Source organism: Cajanus cajan, chromosome 10 (genome assembly GCF_000230855.2).
Source record: "Cajanus cajan strain Asha chromosome 10, NIPB_CcT2T_4, whole genome shotgun sequence".
Classification (NCBI taxonomy): domain Eukaryota; kingdom Viridiplantae; phylum Streptophyta; class Magnoliopsida; order Fabales; family Fabaceae; genus Cajanus; species Cajanus cajan.
Genome location: NC_138526.1, coordinates 35,539,983 through 35,564,259, shown reverse-complemented (window position 1 = coordinate 35,564,259; position 24,277 = coordinate 35,539,983). Strand labels below are relative to the sequence as shown.

Sequence of the window (24,277 nt, the reverse complement as noted above, 5' to 3'; positions counted from 1 at the left end):
TTTCTTTTTTTAATTTCTTATATATATTTGTAGTATTAAAAATTTTATATATCTTTTAAAGGTATAAATATATATTATAATTATTTATTACAAGTTTTTTATATCTACGATTAGTATTAATTTAGGTCATACTATATTTTATTATAATTTACTTGGTTTGAACCTAATTTTCTTTAAAAATATATATTTTAAGTATGACTTATTTATCTATCATAAACAATTTTTAAATATTTGGGTAGAACTACAATCATAAAGACTTATTTTATAATAATTTAACACTATTAAAAATATAAAAATAAATATGTTAAATTTATAAAAATAAAGTTTAATTTATTTATGATATAAATATGTTTTTAATATCTAATATATATTTTTAGATGATAATTTATTTTAAAATATATCTTATAATAACAATTCTAAATGGAATATAAATCTTATGATTTTTCTTATTTTGATTTTTTTAATCAATGTATATAATTTTACTATTTTGATTTGTTCAATCAACGTATATAATAAATAAAAAACACAAAAGAGAAACATGCATGCTACAAATTTTATTTTATCAAAAAATTATTTGTTTTAATATATTACATTATATATGTGAATATTAAGATATATATATATATATACATATATATATTATAATTAAATTTTTTAAAAAAATTAATTCATTATTAAGAAATTTTTTTTATCACATGAGAATTAATTTCCTTCAAAAATTTGACAGATATCAAATAAATAAACATTTTTTATGAATCTATTATTAGAATATAATTTTATTTTTTTAAAATATATTATTTTTTTAGATAAAAAATTATGTATATGTCAAATAGTAGTGAGGGCAAGTGCCTCACTATTCCAAACGTGCAGCTGTCCATGTATATATATGTATGTATGTATATATATATATATATATATATATATATATATATATATATATATATATAATATAGGGGGTTATAATTATACCCGTGTAACTTTTACTAAGTATTATGCCGCTCTATAATTATATTAAATGTAAATTTTATAAATCCAACCGTTAAATTGAAAGTTCATATCACTTTATACGTGTATATCAAATTTTGTTAAAATTGAACAACAACTGGAAGATAATCCAAGAGTTCATATTTTAGTGTATTTTGAAATGAATATATTACATCAATTTTGTTTTATAAGAATGAAGTATCAAATCATCTTGGATTAATATAAAGTTTTGTATATATAATCTATAAGAGATATGAACTTTCAATCTAATAGTTGGATTTACCAAATTCACATATAATATAAAGTTATTGAGCGGTGTAATACTTTGTAAAAGTCACATTTAATATATATATATATATAGATATATATATATAATTACAATGGTATAAATTTTACTAAGTATTACACCGCTCAATAACTTTATATTAAATGTGAATTTTGTAAATTCAACTGTTAAATTGAAAATCTTTTACTCTTATATCATATATACAAAATGTTATATTAATCGAAGATGATTTTTTATAAAACAAAATTAAATCTGTCGAAAAATTTATATTTTCGATGAGAAATTTTTTGTAGGAAAAACTATATTATTAATAGAATATTTCAGACAAATTTATATTTGTCGAAAATGTAAGAACTGGTTTTAAATTTGATATGAAAATATTATGATATAATTAGATAAGATTTTAAGTTAGTATTTTATTAATGGTTATAATTAAAAAATAAAACATGGATAAATACATTTTTTGAATTTTATATGTTTGATTTAAGATAACTTATAAAATAACTCTTGGTAAAGTTATTCCGCTCAATAACTCATGGTGTGTGTTGAATTTCATCGATCCAATTAATTGTTAAATTAAAAGTTATTAAATTTTACTAATAATTAATATAAAAAAAATTAATTAGTTTTGGAATAAATTATTTGCTAATTAACAATATAATTGAAACATTAATTATTTTAAATTATTTAACTAAAATCTTATTGACAATTTACTGTATGATCTTAATATCTTTGTATAACTAATATCTGGTTTTAAATTTTATATGAAAATATTATATATAATTAGATAAGATTTTAAGTTAGTATTTTATTAATAGTTGATAATTAGAAGAAAAAAAATAAGGATAAATACATTTTTTGAATTTTATGTTTGATTTAAGGTAAATAAATATGTTAAATTAATTAATAATTTATTTAAAATATTAAAATTTAATTTATAAGTATGTAATAAATAAATATTTATAATTTTATAAATTATATTATCATTATAAATTATAAAATTAAATAATTTAAATTATAGTTTTAAATAAAAATAAGTAGATGTTAATTATAAAAGTAAGTACATATAAATAAAGAATAATTAAATATATTATTATTATTATTATTATTATTATTATTATTCGTAACATAAAATTATTATATATTATTATTATAGTACAAATATAAGATTGTATATTTGAGGATGACTTAAATGAATTAATTTGTACAAGTTATACTGACAACATACATAGACATTTCGGTAGCTTACTCATCAGAACTTCACAGTTAAGCGTGCTTGACCTGGAGTAGTACTGGGATGGGTGACCTTCTGGGAAGTCTCCCAGAAATTGCACAAGTAAGGATAAAACATGCTAAACAGTGAAATATTACAATAGAACCCTTGAGAGGCCAAATATGAGAGTTGATACATTAATAAATTTATTAAAATTAAAAAAAAAATTATAATTTCTGACGAATTTTTTCGTCGAAAATTTTGACAGCAATTTCTAACGGATTTTTCCATCGAAAATTTCCAACAAAATTTTCCGACAGATATTTCTGTCAGAAATTTCCGACAGAATTTTTCGACAAAATTTTCTGTCGGAAAATTATTTCCGACGGATTTTTTTTCCGACGCCACTTTTTCCGACAGATTGAAATCCGTCGGAAATCCATTGAAAAAAGAAAAATCCGTCAGAAATTTGCCTATTTCCGTCGGAAATCAGCATTTTTCTTGTAGTGACAGGTGGGGTTCTTCTTATTCATTCTTACTTCTTAGTCTGCAAGGACCTAGACATCACAGAGGAAGGGCTTCAGGCTTTAACTGACTACCATGACATCTTGCGTGGTTAGGGGGGCTTATGTATTGAAAGAGAAGTTTAAACTTCTCAAAGGAAAGTTAAGAGAATGGAATTCTAACAAGTTTCAGGATCTGATGTCATCACAGAAAGGATTGTGAGTATGCTAAGTAGGTTGGATAAGAAGGAAGAGGAATCAGGTCTGACTGAAGTTGAATGGTCGAATCGAGTAGAACTTCAAAATCAGTTCTAGGAGGTGGCTATTAGAAACGAATCGATTCTAGCTCAAAAATCTAGGGTCTCTTGGCTAAAAGAGGGAGACATGAACACAAAGTTTTTTCACTTAATGATCAACTGGAGAAGAAGAAAGAATGAACTGAAGGGACTATATATAAATGGGGTGTGGTCAGATGAACCCAAGGTGGTCAAAGCCCATGTAAAAGACTTTTTCCAACAAAGATTCCAAGAACAGTGCCAACCTAGACCTGTGTTGGATGGTGTACGCTTCAAGGTCATATCCTCAGAACAAAATGAATTGCTTATTGCTCCTTTCACTGAAGTGGAGATTCGGTCGGCAGTATGGGAATGTGGCAGTTCGAAGTGCCCTGGCCCTGACGGGTTCAAATTTAGATTCATAAAAGAATTTTGGGGTACATTGGGTGGGGATATTTGTCGCTTTATCAGAGAATTTCATAACAAGAGAAGATTACCTAGGGGAACAAATTCGGCATTCATCACTCTAATTCTTAAGAGAGATGATCCTCAGTGTCTTAGTCATTACAGGCCTATTTCTCTAGTAGGCTGTATGTACAAGATCTTGTCCAAGGTGCTTGCAAATAGATTGAAGTGTGTCTTGCCTAGTGTTATTGACGAGAGGCAAAGTGCCTTTATTGGGGGTAGAAATATCCTTCACAGTGCATTGGTTGTAAACGAAGTTGTGGACGAGGCTAAGAGATTGAATAAGCCAACCCTATTTTTTAAGGTGGATTACGAAAAGGCGTATGATTCTGTGTGTTGGACCTATCTTCTATATATGCTAAGACGTCTTGGTTTCAATAACCTATGGGTTAGTTGGATTAGTGAATGCCTCATGTCATCCAGAGTATCTATGCTTGTGAACGGAAGCCCTTCAGAGGAATTCAGTCCCAAAAGGGGGCTTAGACAGGGTGATCCACTGTCCCTGTTCCTTTTCACAGTGGTAGCGGAAGGGTTAACGGGACTGATGATGGAAGCTGTGAGTCAAAATAGCTTTTGTGGTGTGAAGGTTGGCTCTCAACAAGTGCCTATTAGTATTATCCAATACGCTGATGATACCATGTTTATTGGTGAGGCAAACTTACAGAATGTAATGGCAATTAAAAGTATGATGAGATGCTTCGAGATGGTTTTGGGTCTGAAAGTCAACTTTTGTAAGAGTAAGTTCGGAGCTATGGGAATTGATTCTGGTTTGGCAGAAGGTTATGCTCACTTATTTAATTGCACACTTCTATCCTTTCCTTTTACATATCTCGGGATTCCCATTGGCGCCAATCCAAGAAAGAAAGAGATGTGGAGGCCCATTGTTATCAAAATTCAGAAAAAGTTGTCCTCGTGGAAGTGCAAGGTCCTATCAATGGCTGGTAGAGTGTGCTTATTGAACTCAATATTAACCTCGCTACCACTATTATTTCTCTCTTTCTTCAGAATGGCAGCTAGTGTCAGTAAAGAAATCTTTAGTCTACAAAGAAACTTTCTATGGGGATGTAAGGAAGATCAACGCAAAGTTTGTTGGATAAGCTGGGATAGGGTGACTTTGCCAAAGAAGATGGCGGGATTAGGAGTCAAAAATATTACCAGGTTTAATATGGCTTTGTTAGCCAAGTGGAGGTGGTCTCTTTTTCACCAAAATGATTCTCTATGGGCCAAAGTATTATATTCGAGATATGGTGGTGGGACAAACCTTTGTGCTCAAAGTAGTTCCCGAAGTGATTCCATATGGTGGAGGGATCTACTTATGGTATGTGGTGGACTAGAACAAGAAAATTGGTTTGAAAGGAAGTTTAAGTGGAGAATTGGATCAGGATTAAGAGCTAGATTTTGGCTAGATAATTGGACGGGCCCAATCTGTCTAGCAAGTGTCTTTCCGAGGCTATTCACAATTTCTGAGCAGCAAAATCATTTTATTCAGGATATGGGCTCTTGGACCGACAATAGTTGGGCATAGCAGCTACAATGGAGACGGGAAAAGTTCGAATGGGAGATACCGTTGGAGCAGCAATTAATGCAACAACTTGTGGAGTGTAGTCCTAGGGCGGAGCAGGTTGACTCATGGTGGTGGTTGTGTGAACCGTCTGGAACTTATACAGTCAGGTCTGCATATAGTGCCATCACCTCTGAAGTTGTTGTAGGATCCAATAATGGTGCACCTAACATTATTTGGTCCATTCCAGCACCACCAAAAGCTAAAATTTTTGCTTGGAGAATGATGAGTAGGGGTCTCCCGACGGTGGATAATCTGGCTAGTAGGAGTATTGCCATATCAGATAATGATGCACTATGTGTATTTTGTAAGCAGGATATTGAAACTGATTATCATTTGTTCTGCACCTGCCCGGTGGTTGACAAAGTATGGAAGGTATGTCTGTCTTGGATTAATTGTCCTGCCCCCCTCCCCAGGAGCATAATTTGGAGCATTTCAACTTCATTCTTGGACCTATTCACCAAAATGCACAGGTTGAATATTGGTGTACCGTGTGGCTGGTCACTACTTGGACAGTGTGGAGGACAAGGAACCTCTGCAGGTTCAATGATAGCAGCTTCTGTTTTGATAGTCTGGTGAAAGAGATTCAGGTTCACAGCTGGAGGTGGCTGTCATCCTTCACAAAGACTTTCCGGTATACTTTTTCACAATGGTGCTGTAATCCTGGTCTATGCATATGCAGATTAGGGGTCTGATGTGTCGGTGTAGGTGGAAGACAGCTACAATGGGAGTGGGGTGTATATATGATAAGGTGATATCAACAACTGGGTAGGGCAGTTTGCAATCTTGTAGGGAAGGGTCAGGTAATGAACTTGTTTTTTGAGGAATGGGGAAGGGATGTAAAAACAATTTAACACAATTAGCTAGAGAGGGTGGGAGGGTGGGGTAGAGTTTCTCATATAGGGCAGTAGTAGAGGGTTGTGAAGGGTTTACTGAAACAACGAAAGAAGTGTGTAATTTTCTTTTCTATTTTATTCTCTTCATGGGACTGATATGTTTGGTTCTATATGTACACTTTTCTTTTTCTCTTTTTGGTACCACTGGTACCTTTTCAATGAAAATTTTCTTAGCTGTTCAAAAAAAAACCATGACATCTTGCGTTGTGCAATGAAGCTTTTAAGGCTTACCAATGATTTGGGAACGGCAATGGTAATCTCAATTAACTAACCCAAGCATATGAGACTTGGTCATCGTGGGTAATATTGTTTGTTTCTTGTTTTCTATAGGATGAGATGGAGAGGGGTGAAACCTCAAACTCAATCCTAAATTACATGAATGAAACTGGTAATTCCGACGAAGAAACTCGTTAGTACTATAAAATTTTGATTGACAAAGAATGGAAGTACTTGGATAAATTTCTAGTTATGGTCTCTCCATTCCCCAAATCTTTCATACAACTTATCATGAACTTTGTCAAGATTTGTCACTGTAGTTACCAAAATGGAGATGGATTTGCACAACAAGGCATATTAAAGAACAGAATCAAGTCGGTGCTAGTAGACCCCGTTTTAGTCAATGTGCCATGATGATGTTGACCAAGTGGAGCTATGTGCTTGAGTTGACTTGTTCAAACTTATTGGGTCTATTTGTTATGAACTAGTATTTTCATTTCTTGACTTATCTTTCTTGTTACTAGGATTACTGTAACACCCCGCTTTTCATATATATATTTTATATTAATAATATTTTAGAAATTATTTCAGTATGTTAATGTATTTATTTTGGAATTTTTGGTATTATTTAAGTATTCATATGAGCATTATTTTGTTATAAAGCATGATTTGTAATTATTTTAATTAGTGATGCAGGATGTATTTTATAAAATGTATTTTATTAATAAATATGTTTATGTTATTTGTTAAAGGGAAGAAGTGTATTTTAATTGTATTAATTATTTTATGAGAAGGGGAAGGAAGAACGTGATAGTCATTTATTTATTACTATTATTATTATTATTTTAATAAGGGAGTTATCAAGAGTTAAGAGAAGTTACCTTACGCTTCATTTCTTCTGACTTTTTCCTACTCATTTCTTTCTATGCTTTGAAGATCAAGGAGAACTCAGAGAAGAGGAACAATCAAATTTTACCTGTACTTCAAATTCTACTCATCAAGGTAAGGGGGTGAAAAACCTCACTCGGGAGTGTGAAAATATTTGTTGAATAGCAGGATTGGCCTCCAATCCCTTGCCTGATGCATGCTCATAGGAATAGGAAAATTCTAGATGTTTTCTATTTTGGTGTTTGATGTTTCTAATGTGTTCCTTGTTGGATGGTGTGAATGAATATGTAATTAATTTTGAAAATTGGTATGTTTTGATGAGAATTAGAGTGCTCTGTAGATTCTTAAGGAAAACCCTATGAGAAACAATTAGGAATATGATCATTTGACAAGAATTAAAGTGTTTAATATGAAATTGAGTATGAATTTATGTTCTAGAAGTTATTTGACGTAATTGTACCGATTGGATTGCATGAATATGTGTTTTAATGTGAAAATCGTGTGATTGCAAAGTTTGGAATCACAGGTTCATGCTGAGGGCGCCGAGCGCAATTTTTCGCGCCAGACGCAAATTTATAGGTTGGTCAGGAAAAATTGAGTCGGGCTCAAGAAAGTTGAGTCAGGCTTAGAAAAATTACGTCAGGCGCAAGAAAGTCACATCGCGCACTTGGGAAGCTATGTCGAGCAGATTTCTCTAGTTTAGGCACGACATTAAATTTGTCGAGCATGTTTAGGGCACGTCAGGTGTGTTGTTCCGCTTTTGGTGCGGCATTTAACTCGCTGGGCGTGAGTTGGGACGCATCGGGCGCGACCCCTACTGATGTCTACATGTTTTCTTATGTGTTTGGAGGTACGAATTGGATGTGAATTGTCTTGTACTGATTTGTTGTGAATTATGTGTTCTTATGAATGTTATGATGAGAAGAATCCCTATGTGTGTGACCTTATGAATATGATAATGTGAAAAGTGAAAAAGTGACATGAGACACGATATGATATTACAAGTAAAGTGAAGAGTCATTGACATTTTGAATATGTGACATGCATCATATGCATTTATGTGATGGGGTACGATATGGAATACATCATTAGGGAGGACCCTCTAGGTGTGAAACATCTTGGAGGAGTCCTAGTGGATAACGTGGTTTTGAAGGCCCAGTTCTGTCGGTTTGTGTACATGGGGCGTATCTTATGCGGCTTCGCTATGAATTATTTTAGTATGTTAATGTATTTATTTTGGGATTTTTTGATACTATTTAAGTATTCATATAAGCATTATTTTGTTATAAAGCATGATTTGTAATTATTATTTTGGTATTTAATGTAATTATTTTAGACTTTTGATATTATTTAAATAATTATATGAGTACTATTTTATTTATGAGACGTGATTTATAATTATTATTATTTTGATTAGTGATATATAGGTAACTTTTATGAAATATTTTTTATTAATAATTATGCTTATGTTATTTGATTAAAAGGAAGAGATATGCTTTAATTATATTAATTATTTTATGGAAGGGGGAGGAAGGACATGATGGTAATTTGATTAATTATTATTATTATTATTATTATTATTATTTTAAGAAGGGAGTTATCAGAAGTTACCAAGAGTCATTTCAAGTATTCACTCTTCTGACTTATTTTCCTTTCTACGCTTTTTGAAGACCAAGGAGAACCAAGAGAAGGAGACCAACTAAATATTGTCCGTGTTTCATCTTCTACTCATCCAGGTAAGGGGGATTGAGAAACCTCGCTCGGGTATGTGGGAATAATTGTTGGGTAGTAGGATTTGCCTCCAATCTCTTACCTGATGTATGCCTATAAGAACAGACACTTTATGAAAGTTTTTTGTTTTGCTTTATGATTGTTCTGTTATGTTCTTTGTGTGATTCTAAGTATGGATGTGTGTTTAATTTCAATAATGAATATGTTTGGTAGTGGGATTGGCCCTAATCCCTTGCCTGATGTATTCCTATAAGAACAAGCATTTTATGAAAGTTTTCTGTTTTACTTTCTAATTGTTTTGTTGCGTTCTTTTTGTGATTCTAAGTATGGATGTGTTTAATTTCAATAATGGATATGTTTGGTAGCAAGATTAGCCCTAATCCTTTGCTTAATGAATGCCCTGAGAAATAGGCACTTTTCAGATATTTTCTGTTTTCATGTCTGAGTTTTCTGTTGTGTTTCTTGATGACTACTGAGCATGAATGTATGTTTAATTTTGAGTTTGGATATGTTTTGATATGGATTAGAGTGCTTTATGGGTTCCTACGGGAAACCCTATGAGAAACAGACAAATTTTGAATGTTTTCTATTTTGGCTTCTGAGTTTTCTGTTGTGTTCCTTAATGTTTACTGAGTGTAAATATGTGCTTAATTTCAAAAATGGACAAGTTTTGATATAAATTAGAGTGCTCTGTGGGTTCTTATGGGAAAGAAATTAGGGATATGATCTTTGGATGAATTTTGAGACACTATAAATAAAATTGATGATGGATTCGTGTTTTGGGTAATATTTCGAGTATTTTGACCTATTGAAATATTATATTACTTGGTTAGTTGTAAAAAAAATACGTGAAATCATGAAGTTGGGTTTATGACCTTTATGTTTCGTATGTTATGAATTGCGAATTGAATGTGTATGAAGTTGAATAATTTCCTGTTATGGTTTGTGTGCTATTCTGATGTATATGCCTATGATAAGTTCCTTGTATAAGACTATGTGAATATGATGAGACAATGTGAAAAGTGAATATGAGACATGATGATATATGTGACAATGAGACATGATATATGAGTAACTATGACAAGTGAAATGATGAGTCAATAAAGTGTGAGTGTGTCACATGCATCATGTGCATCTATGTGATGAGAACGATGTGGAGTACACCATTAGGGACGACCCTCCTTGTGTAATAGCTTGGGGAGTCCTAGGAGATAGTGCAGATTGGATGTTTCGATTCTACCCGTTTGTGAACACGAGACGTAACTTGCACAGTTTTGTTATCCTGACCAGACCCTAGCAGTACATCCTTCTAGTTGAGAGTGTATGGATAACTCCCTACATGTACTCCTAGACTACCTTAGGTGTATTGTTTAGGGAGCACACCCAGTGATATGTGACATGTGATTGATGCCACATGCATGCATTTGTGAGTTGAGTCCATGGCATCATTGCATAATGAGTGACTGTGTATGTGCTACTAATGTATGTATGACTTAAGTTGTGCTTGATTAATGTGTGCTTTGTATTGTGCTTTGTTATGATTTGTGTGTGTGTTGCCTGACCATTATTTTTACACCTTAACTTGAGTGAGATGTTTCTCACTCCCCTGTTTGTTCTATGTGTGTCTTTTACTGTGTTGTAGATGACCATCAACATGAGAATGTTGGTGATGAAGCTTAGGCTTTAATTGGGCGTGCTCTGATAGGATATCTAACATTAGGTGTAGTTAGGACTAGTTTAGGATGTTATTTCTATTGAACTGTTTTGAAAACCTCAATTTCTTTCCTTTGTAATTGTTGCATTGGAGATAAAGTTTATGAGTTTATGAATGTGAATCATTTACGTAAGATATTTGAGATTTTGGTTTTATTTATGAAAGATCTTAATTATTCTTATTTATTGTGTAATTATGAATGTGGGGTAGAGGGTGTCACATCTTGTGCATCCCAAGTCCACAAAGATTCGAAATGGGGTAGGGGTTGAGTCTATCATGCGCCTTGGAGACCAATCTACAAATCAACGAAATTTATATTTTCAATGGGATAGGGGTTGAAGTATAGCTAAATCTCTCCAATGTTGGTATGACAAAATAAAATTTCTATCTCTTGATATTTTTGGATAAAATCTATCATCGATAACATAATAATTGAATAACCTAAATGGATAGTCACATATAATAAATGAGTTTTTTTTTTTATTCGTTAATAAACAAGGTGGGACAAGTATAGCAGTATCTATACTCGCAAGTACATGCTAAGTAAGATTACTTAAATATTTATATATTCATCTAACATTTTTAATATTTTAATAAAATTAATGTTAAATGCAAGTTTAAAAATTAATATCAATTGTTTATCTTTAATATTTTATTAAAATTAACATATACAAGCTTAAATTTATTTTAATATTTTTAAAAGAAAATCTACAAATATCCATAAATATTTATAATATTTATGGATATTTATAAAATTCACAAATATTTCCTTAATGAATATTTGCATAAATATAAGTCGGATTTAAAAAACAAATTTTTATTCAATAAAATGGGAATAAATATCTTACTACCCGCTCCATGAGCCTCATTGTCATTCCTGCCTCCACTAATAAATATCAAATCATTGATCTTGACCGTTTAATATTTTACTATATCTAACGGATCATATAAAATTATCCATCTTAAATAACTTTTGCATACATAGTTATTTTAGTGTCTAATTTGTTTCATCTAAGTTTTTAAAATTATTTATTTATTATTATTTTGGTTTCAAATAATATTGTCATTTTAAGTTACATGTGTTACATTACTATACATGAAAAATTACAATTTCATTATTTTTTTATTTTTTTATCTAAAGACTAATATAACAATGCTCTTTAGTCATAATATTTTGCATTATTCATGTTATACAAAACTTTCATTGGAATGTTCGAGTTTTTTTCCCTCTAATAACTCCTGGTTCGACATAGCTAATATATTCAACCCATGTGTATAATTAACTCAACAAGAAATATTTTTGACACAATTGTCCTAACTATTTCTAAATTCAAATAAAACCTTACAACTATATAGTATGAAATTAGCTTAGGAGTAATTTTACAATAGAATATATGAATCAACTAGCACAATATTATTTTAATATAACTAGTGATTGAGTACGAAACAACTCGTATAAAATTATTATAACATAATTAGTGAATCTTTAGTATTATAATATTAAATACTCAATAAAATTGTCTCAAATATCACGTTCATGTCATATTAAAAAAAGTCTAGAAATAATTTTTAATAGAAATATTTTGTATAATAATTCCTTATATTTATTAAACATTAATGATTCAATAGTTTAATTTTTTATTGAATAAATTATGCTTATAATTTTTATAAAAATTAAAAGTATTTAATAAGAAGAAATTGTGGGTACAAATGTACCTATCAAATATATAAATATATGTTATATGTTAGTCACACACACTACACTTGGAAAGGGTAATACAAAAATGGGGAATAAATTAAAGTGTTAATTCTCATTACATTGGTGAATTACACAACATAACATATAAGGTTGCAATTGCATTCTGAAGTTTTCCTACATTTATGAGTTTGTAGTCACAGACAACACACGATTACACCCACACAATATTCCCTAACACATAATCATCCTATCCAAAATTCCAAGTAGATTGGTTTCCTCAAACTACAATTGGGCTTCAGAATTACCTTTAGTTGATTAATATTACTGAATTGGGCTTGCTTTTGTATATTGGGTTGCTTGTCACACTTATCAATTTCTCCATATCTTTTGTTTGAAATGGCGTTGAGAAGCTATAGTGCAGTCGCTCACACGTTCCAATGCTCCAAACACTAAAACAACTATTCCTATGGATTGTGGGTTACATTCAAACACACCATGTGTTCAAGGTCGAATTGATGCTTAAGAGTTTCCTGATCCTCCCAAGTGGATTTTTAGGAGAAAGGTCATCTCATTGGATCAAAACAATACGCCTTTGGGCTAGTCCACTACTCTGGGGTTTCGAAACCAAAATGATTAAATGGGTGATTACTTGATGATAAACAACAATAAAACAAGGCAAAGATGGAGACATTATTGGTGGCAAACCTTTAGAAGAGAACAATGGAATAAAAGGTGAATGTAGACATAGTTTGAAAGTTTCAATTTATAAGTTATTTTGTCAACACATACAAGAATCTGGAAGAGTTTATAAAAGTGCCTAAAAAGCTTGATGTATTTCTTACCAGTCATAGATAATTGCTTGTATGATCAAAACTTGAGATAAACCAAAATCTTGGGAGAAAATTCAATATGTAATTAGACAATAGCCTTCATAGGTTCTTGTGCCTTGATGACTGTCTTTTTTAGCAAAGCCAAAATCTCAATTCTATTAAAAATAAAAAAATAAAAAAGGATTGCATCTAATGTTGCAATCATGACCCCCCAAATACTATAATCAACATATCACGTGGTCAAAACACTTAATTAACTTAAAGGTTGTATATTGAGAAGATAAAACTTTCAAGAGTTAAAGCCTTGAAAAGACAATCATTCAAATAAGTTGTTTCCTCAAACTTTGGGCTTCACAATTTCCTTATGAATATTATTGAATTAGGCTTCCTTCTATATATTGTACTAGTAGCCACACTTATCATTGTACATGTTATTTGTTTATTCTAAATGGAATAGCTCTTAAGGGTTGACCCATGTCGATATCTGGATTCACATCATTCTCAAATTTCCAATCAAAACCATTGATCAACGATCCCAACATCAAATGCAACATCCTCATAGCAAGTGGCAACCCGGGGCAAATTCGTCGCCCACCACCAAACGGTGTTAATTGAGAATGTCGACCTTTGACATCAATTTCTGAACCCAAAAATCTCTCAGGTGAAAATGAATTAGGGTTATCCCATATGCTAGGGTCCCTTCCAATAGCCCATACATTAATGAAAATTTGTGCACCTTGTGGAATAGTGTAGCCATTGATCTCCACATCTATGTTGCCTTTTCGTGGTAGCAAAAGTGGGGCCGCAGGGTGCAAGCGTAATGTCTCTTTTATTATTGCACACAAATATGGGAGTCTTGTAACGTCTGATTCTTCGATTGGATTGCCTATTCCAATGCTTTGCTCAAGCTCCCTTTTGGCTTTTGACATTGCATTAGGGTTATTGATTAGCTCAGCCATTGCACATTTTATTGTATAAGAAGTTGTATCAGTTCCAGCAACAATTAGATCCTGTTACATATATACAAGTTGAGACATTCATCTATTGTTTGGTGATATCATATATGAGGAAGGAATCCGGTTATTCTAGGTGTTTGTTCAATAATTTATATTACATCAAATTTTAAATTTTCAACTATTAAATTTAAAATTTTTAACGTATAGATCAAGTCTGTAAATTTTTAAAAAAATTTTAAAATTATTTGATGATTTGTTTCATTAATTCAAATTGACAGATAATTATAAAAGCATTTTATACAATTTGAATTATTGAAACGAAGTATCAAACAATCTTTAAAATTTTTAAAAATTTGTAAAATTTTTTTTTGTAAAGATAAAAAAGATTACAAAGATGGTCGCAATGATGATTGAACCTAGGTCCTCATGCTTCTAACTACTCCCAACTCCTCCCCACCCAACCACTAAGCTAACCCTAGTGGTTTAAAAATTTACAAATTTAATTTATATATTAAGAACTTTAAAATTAACGGTTAGATTGTTGAAATTTAACATAAAATGAGTTATTGAATGAAACAAGTTTAGGTAAATTTATTCCTAGAGTAAACAAATCTCTCCTCATACATATACATACATACATATATATATATATATATATATATATATATATATATACACATACATATATATATATATATATATGAGAAAGGTTATAATAACACCGGTGTAACTTTTGCTAAGTATTACACCGTTCAATAACCTTATATTAAATGTGAATTTTGTAAATTCAACCGTTAGATTGAAAGTTTTTTACTCTTAGATCATATATACAAAATTTTATATTAATCCAAGATAATTTGATACTGCATTTTTATAAAATAAAATTAACGTAATATATTTATTTCAAAATATACTAAAATATGAACACTTTGATTACCTTCAAATTGTTGTTCAATTTTAACAAAATTTGATATAAACATATAAAATTATATGAACTTTGAATCTAACGGTTAGATTTACAAAATTCACATTTAATATGAAGTTATTGAACAGTGTAATACTTAGTAAAAGTTACACCGGTGTTGTTATTCTTTCTCTCTATCTAAATATTTTAAAAGATAAAAAAGTAAAATAAATCTTTAAAATAACATAAAAAAATCAAAAATATAATCTAGCAAAAATTAGAAGACCTAAGATTTAAAATGAAAGGGAGTAATAAGAGAAAGAAACATACAAGGAATAAATGCTTAATCTTTTTGTGATCCATCTTCTGGCCATCCTCTTGAGAAATGTTGAGCAACTTATCTAACATGTCATCATCAATTGTGGCATCTCCGAACTCCAATCTTTTGTAAATCAACCGATCAAAAATAACGAACAACATGGAAATATAAGTAGACGAGCGTCTTCTAATGCCTTGTGGATCAACCATCTTCAACAAAGGCAAAAAATCCACCAAGTTTGGCGTTCCAATTGCTCTCACAAGATTCTCCACTATGCCCTTGTACTCTTCACCTTCACCTACAGAGTTAACAAAATCCAAAGAGAAAAAAGTGTTTGCCAAAAAATTAATTGCGGTCCTAAACGCCACATTTCCAATATCCACCGCTTCACCCTTGAGGCTGCATGCATGCACATGATTTAGAAGTTCATGCAGTTTCTTGCGTCTAAGGTTTTGGCTTGCATCAAGGGACTTGTTGTTGAACAATTGGTTGTTGCATATTTTCCTAAGGTCTCTCCAAAGAGGTGAAACGGGGAGGAAGGGTAAGCTATAATGGTTGTGGTTGTGAACCGTTGTGGCTTGTGGAATTGTTCGGTTTGAGAATAACAAATCATGGGTTTGGAGTACCTCTTTGGCTATGTCTGGTGAAGAGATAACTATGGTGGTTAGTTGACCAAGCTTCAAACACATTATGGGGCCATGGAGCTTGGCTAGCTTGGCCAGTGTTTGTTGTGGCCTTTTGCTAAGTTCAACCAGGTTTGCCACAAGGGCAAGAGGAGAAGGTCCTGGTGGAAGTTTGTAGTTTAGTTTTCTTCTTACTTTATTTGAGATAACGTGTATAATTGTGCATGTTAATAAAAGAAGTGTACAAATTTCGGAATCCATATTTATGGAATCCGTATGAAGGCAATTAGATGCATAGGATTAACAGTGTATATAAAGTGCATGAGAATGAATCAAAGTCAAGAAATCAACAGAAAATTTATATTTCTAGAAGAAGTCAAACGCTTGTCTATATATATATATATATATATATATATATATATATATATATATATATATATATATATATATATATATATATATATATATATATATATATATATATATATATATATATATATATATATATATATGTATGTATGTATGTATGTGTGTATGTGTGAGAATAAATTTATTTATTTCATGAGTAAGTTTAAACTTACTTCATTCAATAATTTATATTTTATATTAAATTTTAATGATGCAACCGTAAAATTAAAAATTATTAACGCATATATCAAGTCTACAAATTTTTAAAAAATTAAAAATTATTTAATATTTTGTTATTTAAATTCAAGTTAATGTATAAAATATTTTTAAAATTATCCATTAATTTGAATTAATGATCTGGAGTATCCAATAATTTTGTATTTTTTAAAAAATTTGGAGACTTGACATATGCATTAAAAACTTTTAATTTAACAGATAGATCGTTAAAATTTGATGTAGAATATGATTTATTGAGTAAAGTAAGTTTAGGTAGACTCTTTGATAGATACACTTACTCAATAGTAACTTAATAAATAATTCACGTTGTACATCAAATTTCAATTATCTAATTGTTAAATTAAAAATTCTTAATATATCAATCAAGTCTGTAAATTAAAAAAAAAAATTATTTGATACTTTGGTTCATTAATTCAAATTGACAGATAATCATGAAATAAGTTATATGCTAATTTGAATTAATAAAACAGAGTATCAAATGATTTTCAATAGTTTTAAAAATTTGCAAACTTGATGTATGCATTAAAAACTTTTAGATATAATTTATTTTAACGATTAGATAAATGAAATTTAATATAAAACATGAGTTATTAAGTGAAGTAAATCTAAATAGCCTTAGGAGTATGAATTGGATTAAGATTTCAAAAGATTTTAAAAACTTTTATTATAAAAATCTTTTGTAGTATTGAATTAAAAGTTTTTTTAATATAAAAATAGTCATGCGATATTCAATTAAGATATTGAGTTTTTTTTAAAGAACACATCAAAATCTAGTGGTATTCAATTAAAACTTTTTTCCCTTAAGCAAAATTTGTTGATATTAAAAATCATAGAGATTTCAATGGATTATTTCTATGAATAGAATTTGTGAGACTTTTTGTAGAATTTACATATAATTCACTCATCTAGCAATTTTACTAAAACCTTTGGGGTTTTGCATGACTTTTTTTTTTTTGTTTATTTCTCCTCTTTTTTTCGTTCTTTTGCCTTTTTAATTTTCTTCTCTCTCTTTTTTGTCCGTATCTTAATTTTTTATTTAAGGCATTTGTTTTAATTTAAGGATTGATATTATGCATTCTTATTATCACTTAAAAATGTCATTATTCTCATAATATATACTCCCTATATACATACATATATATATATATATATGTGTGTGTGTGTGTGTGTGTGTGTGTATGTATATATATGAGGAGGGATCTGTTTACTCTAAGAGTAAGTCTACCTAAACTTATTTCATTCAATAACTCAAGTTTTACATCAAATTTCAACAATTCAACCGTTTAATTTAAAGTTTTTAATGCATAGATCAAGTTTTAAAAAATTTAAAAATCATTTGATACTTCATTTCATTAATTCAAATTGACGGATAATCATAAAATCATTTTATACATTGATTTGAATTAATGAAACGAAGTATCAAATGACTTTCAAATTTTTTTAAAAAATTACAGATTTGATTTATGTATTAAAAGTTTAAATTCAACGATTAGATTATTGAAATTTAATATAAAATATGAGTTAATGAATAGAGTAAGTCTAGATAGACTTACTTCTAAAGTAAACAGATCTCTTATATATATATATATAGAGAGAGAGAGAGAAAGAGAGATAAAAATTGATGAAATAAAAAGCTGATTAGAGATGTATGATATATACAAACATTAAGGTTAATCAAGTAGTAAGATTGAAACAGTATACACCAGGCTTCAAGTTTAAACTTTATTACCATTATTGTAATTTCTACATATAATTTAAGGCTTAAATCTACTTTTGATTTTTATATATAGTTTTACGAACTTGAAATTTCATCTTTCATGTTTTTTTATTGCAAATTTAGTTTTTTAATTTTTAAAATTAACCTATTATTGCAATTGATTTCAAAAATATTGTTTACCATTACCTATAGAGTTCGGTTACATTTTGTCATTCCTAAGAATGAGTATGAGTGACTACACACTAAATTATAAAAGCACATGAAATAAAAAAAAAATTGTGAAAATAACCCTAAGAATCCAGAACACTTGCTTAAACAAAACATAAGAATAATTAATAACAACTATTAGATTAAGATTATAATTAATAAATCTTGATTAAAACCGTACTATAAACACCTTTTATGAGACATCCAATATGGTTAACACTATTATCATAACTTTTATTGTTATTACAACTTTTATTATTATGGTTATAATCACTATCTCTATTATTATTGTAACCATTTGATAATGATAAAAATGATAATAATGATAATTTTAATTATTATCATTATCATTAATGATATTAATATTATCATCACTATGTCATCATTGTCTTCATTATGATTACTTTCATGTAATGACAGCAAGCTAACAATATTATGACCACCATTATCACCATCCCAAACTATAACTCCTATTATCATGTCCACAGATGACAATGATTATCATGTCCACAGATGACAATGATGATAAGAACATTAAAAGAAAAAGAAAAAGAAAATCCCGTCAGAGGTATCTATGATAGGATTTTAGTCATTACAGTTTATTAATTTTAATTTTAATCTAATAGTTGTCATGTAGCAGCCACCTCTACATACCGTTTCTGTTCAATCCTCACATACACATAGTTGAACCAAATAACGTCCCTAAACCTGCAAACTATTAATTAGTTGTCAATTTTGTTGGCTGGACTTATTATGATCGAAACAGTATTTAGTTACTGAAAGGGACTCTTTGGTTGACCAAAATAAGTGCTGTTATTTTACAACAAATGAAATGGATCTTTAGAAATTCCTTTGATTGTATTTCATATTTTTTTAAAGTGAATGATTAATTCATTGGCGGAATAAATACCATGTATTAACTAGTTATAATATAAGTTTATTGGGCATTTCAAAAGAAATCTATATCATAATACAATATATCATTTTGACCGCGATTTTGAAGCACTTTTTCTTTCTTGGAAAAGGAAAACATGAAAACTACATCCTATATGAAATCTAAGGCCAATCAATTCATTATGAAAATGATTAACCAGACGGCGGGGTGAAACAAACGTCCCAACTCCCAACCATCGTTGTTTTTTTTTTTTTTTTTTTCCTTTCTGTACCTGTCTGAAGGGCACACAGTCTTCTTGTAGTTCGAAGGCCGAACGAGACTCCCGATCCAATAATCCGATACGCCGAAGAGGGGGTTGGTACCTGCAAAAGGCACTCCAACGCTCAAGTCAGGACAAGCTCGAATCTCTAGGATAATTAATGAACAGTGACGTTACCTTTTGTCCTGAGCTATTTATACTGTCATTTATGGGCCCGGACCCCATGGGCCTCGCAGCATACTTACCGTATTAGGTAATACACCCTAATCAACTAATTAATCCCTAATTACTTGATTAAAGGTAATAAGTGACGATAGGCCGATCCAGGTGGCCGATTGGCATTCGGCTGCCTGGTTCTGTCATTCAATGGCCGACAGGGTGGTGGCCGACCTCCCTACCCGTACACTGCCCCCCAGCCTTGAAGAAAGATGGAGTTTTCTTTAAGGGTAAAATGGAGATAGTGGCCCTGGTAAGGTGAACGGTTGCAGAATTGTAACCGTTGGATCGTGTGGATCGAACGGTTACACAAATTCAAAAGTTGCGTTTTCCCGCCCATTTGATGAGCCTATAAATAGGCGAGTGGTAGGGCCATTCACACGTATTGCTCTCAACCGAATTGAGGTATCCGAAGATCTCCGAAGCCGATCTGACCTGGAACTGTTCTGCAAAGAAATTGGTAAGCTTTTATAATCATGGTTGATAGTTCTACAAGTTCTTCGGCCGACAGCTCTCGGTCGTCGTCATCCGAGGGGACATCGTCCAGTGAGTCAAGTCATCAAAGTATCATTCGGCTGCCGATTGATGCCGATGGACCGAATGAGGGAACTTCTTCTTCGGGGGAAACCTCTACTAGCGGGAGTGAAGAGGTTCAGGAAAAGACGAAGCGTGTCTCGAATCGGCAACGATACGGTCCCTCTGATGTGCTCGGTTACGAGTGGGTCAATGGGGAGGTAACTTCTTACTATTCACGTTACCGGGACACAACTATGATTACAAACCTGCTGGATTATACCAAATGTTTAAATTTTGACGCTAAGGAGGAGCCGTATCCGATTGGAGTTCGGTCTTGCCGAAATAACGCCTTCCCGAACCCAGATATTGTTTGCTTAGATCAAAGTGGCGCAAAGATGGAGTCATTTTATATGTACGACTGCCTCATTCGGGACCTGAAGGTAAAACTGCCGTTTGATGAGTTTACCATGGGGGTGCTGAAGGTGTTGAACGTTGCTCCTACTCAATTGCATCCGAATAGCTGGGCGCAATTGCAAGGTTTTAAGCACTTGTGTAAGTCTATCCGTATCAAGCCTTCTCCACTCCTATTTCTCTATTTTTACTCTTCCCGACCTACTATACTGGCGAAGTGGCTTTCATTGAGCCGAGTGGGCGATCGGTTACTGTTAGACAGTTTTACCTCGTCATATAAGAATTTCAAGGCGGGATTTTTCCGAGTGACTATCAGGCCGAATGGACAGCGCTTCTTCTTTGGGGAAGATGATAAAAGTCTGTTCCCGTTGTACTGGACTCGCGCCCCTCGGCCCTACGACGTAGTGCCGAAGAAGATGCTGACGGCCGAAGAGCGGAATGACCTGAAGTTGTTACTTCGTCTTCCTCGGCGCTTGCCGACTAGGTCTTTAATTAACTTGGTTGAATCTTCACGTTGGTGGAATGACCTGATAGGTATGTTATCTGTCCTATTTCGACTGTCAATTAAATTCCTATTGATGTTTACCTAACCCTTTTTGCAGGAATCATGGTTACCAGCGGCGCCGATGAGCTGAACATTCGCAACTTGCTTGCCGCTCGGGCGAAGCAAGTCAGACAAGCCGGGGGTGTAGGCACTTCAGAAGTTGCACGCACCCCCCGACCAGATAATGATGACCGAGCGCCTCCTTCTCCCGAACGCAAAAAGAAGAAGGGAAGAAAGGGAAAAGAGACCAGCCGGGAACGTCCGAAAAGGAAAGGCGCTGAGGAAAATCCAGAACGTGCTAAGAAGGCCAAGTCAGTGCCCGAGGCATCACCCAATCGGACTGTGATTGTGGTGCCACCTCAGCTAATGTCTCGTGCCTTTCTTGGTGATGATGTGTCGGCCGAGGCGTTGATTCGGCCTGACATTGTGTCTCCTTTCGGGCAGGAGTTCTTGTCTAGCCTGGATGCAAGAGCCAAGTGGAGACTCTACTGCGAGGTGCAAACTTGCTCGTTGGCCCTAGCCCATCACCTAGCCATGGAACCCATCGGTGAGGTGGTGCATTTGAAACAAAGTTTGGAGGAGGCCGAGAGGACTGCCGCCGAAGCTATCGCGGTGAATGAAGGAGTGACAGCCAAAAATCGGGAGCTGTCGGCCGAATTGGATTCTGTTCGGCGTGACAATGATACTCTTCGTCTGAACCTTCAAAAAGCAGCTAATGAGGAGCGGCGCCGACTGGAGGAGGCTCATGCCGAGTACAACCGCCTAAAGGAGCAGGCGAAAGAGAAGATTGTTGCTCAACATGAAGCCGGGTTTAAACACGCTGTTCGGCAAGCTAAACACTTCGGCCGCTTTGAAGAGGGTTTCGAGTTTGATATGACCCAAGATTTTTATCAAGGGTCATTGATTTCTTTTGCTGATATGCCTGAAGGGGCAAATCCCGATGGGGAAGAGCCAGAGGATGCCCCCCAGGCAGAAGGTGCCGAAACCTCTTCCGAGGAAAACACCATGGATGAGGGAAACCCGGAACCTGAGAATGAGACTGAAGGAAACCCCGAATCCGCCATTCAAGCCGCTGCAGCCAGAACTCCGGAAGAATAGTTTAGTGTTTGGTAGGTCTTTATGTAATTTTAAACTTTTGTTTAAACAAGTGTAGACCGAGGGCCGATAGAGCCTCCTTTTTTAGAATATAATGATATTGTCTCGTTTGGATTTGTGTCTTTAATATGTCTTCTTCATTCGAAGTACTTGTCAAATTTGCGCGTAAGACTCAAGTAATAAGTAGCCGAATCGGTACTATTGTTTGTAAAAATCAAAGGAAACACTTGTATGCTGGAGCAAGATCGAGTGGAGGTCAATCGGTCCTACCTTGATTTGCTGGCAAGACCGAGTGGAGGTCACTCGGAATTGCTTGTCTTACTAGCAAATCCGAGTGGGGTCACTTGGAATTGCCTTGGTTCTTGAGCAAGACCGAGTTGAGGTCAATCGGCCTTACCTTGATTTGCTGGCAAGACCGAGCGGAGGTCACTCGGAATTGCTTCTCTTGCTAGCAAAACCGAGTGGAGTCACTCGGAATTGCTTGTCTTGCTAGCAAAACCGAGTGGAGTCACTCGGAATTGCTTGTCTTGCTAGCAAAACCGAGTGGAGGTCACTCGGAATTGCTTGTCATGCTAGCAAAACCGAGTGGAGGTCACTCGGAATTGCGTTGCTTCTTGAGCAAGACCGAGTGGAGGTCACTCGGAATTGCGTTGCTTCTTAAGCAAGACCGAGTGGAGGTCACTCGGAATTGTGTTGCTTCTTAAGCAAGACCGAGTGGAGGTCACTCGGAATTGCGTTGCTTCTTAAGCAAGACCGAGTGAAGGTCACTCGGAATTGCGTTGCTTCTTAAGCAAGACCGAGTGGAGGTCACTCGGAATTGCTTGTCTTGCTAGCAAAACCAAGTGGAGGCCACTCGAAATTGCTTGTCATGCTAGCAAAACCGAGTAGAGGTCACTCGGAATTGCGTTGCTTCTTAAGCAAGACCGAGTGGAGGTCACTCAGAATTGCGTTGCTTCTTAAGCAAGACCGAGTGGAGGTCACTCGGAATTGCGTTGCTTCTTAAGCAAGACCGAGTGGAGGTCACTCGGAATTGCTTGTTTTGCTAGCAAAACCGAGTGGAGGTCACTCGGAATTGCTTGTCTTGCTAGCAAAACCGAGTCGAGGTCACTCGGAATTGCTTGTCTTGCTAGCAAAACCGAGTGGAGGCCACTCGGAATTGCTTGTCATGCTAGCAAAACCGAGTGGAGGTCACTCGGAACTGCGTTGTTTCTTAAGCAAAACCGAGTGGAGGTCACTCGGAATTGCGTTGCTTCTTAAGCAAGACCGAGTGGAGGTCACTCGGAATTGTGTTGCTTCTTAAGCAAGACCGAGTGGAGGTCACTCGGAATTGCTTGTTTTGCTAGCAAAACCGAGTGGAGGTCACTCGGAATTGCGTTGCTTCTTAAGCAAGACCGAGTGGAGGTCACTCGGAATTGCCTTGTTTCTTGAGCAAGACCGAGTGGAGGTCACTCGGAATTACGCTATTTATGAGCAAAACCGAGAGAGTCACTCGAAATTGCCTTCCTTTTTGAGCGAAACTGAGTGGATTAATTCGGGAGGGAAGCCTTTTACGTGATTTTGAGGCACATCCTTGGCCGAGTTGATCACCTCGGGAGGGAAGCCTTTTGCGTGATTTTCCGAGGCACATCCTTTGCCGAGTTGATCAACTCCGGAGGGAAGCCTTTTGCGTGATTTTGAGGCACATCCTTGGCCGAGTTGATCAACTCGGG

The 24,277-nt window shown here is 33.4% G+C and overlaps 1 protein-coding gene across 1 annotated transcript; it reads right to left on the bottom strand.

Annotated features, from left to right (window-relative positions):
* Window positions 1-12,222: 12,222 nt before the first annotated feature.
* On the bottom strand, window positions 12,223-16,324 carry LOC109788981 (drimenol monooxygenase). The gene is made up of 2 exons (XM_020347844.2): window positions 15,452-16,324; window positions 12,223-14,271 (listed from the first exon to the last, which is right to left on the bottom strand). Exons 1-2 carry the CDS (start codon window positions 16,322-16,324, stop codon window positions 13,693-13,695), a joined length of 1,452 nt encoding a protein of 483 aa, XP_020203433.1. The 3' UTR covers window positions 12,223-13,692.
* Between the last annotated feature and the right edge of the window lie 7,953 nt (window positions 16,325-24,277).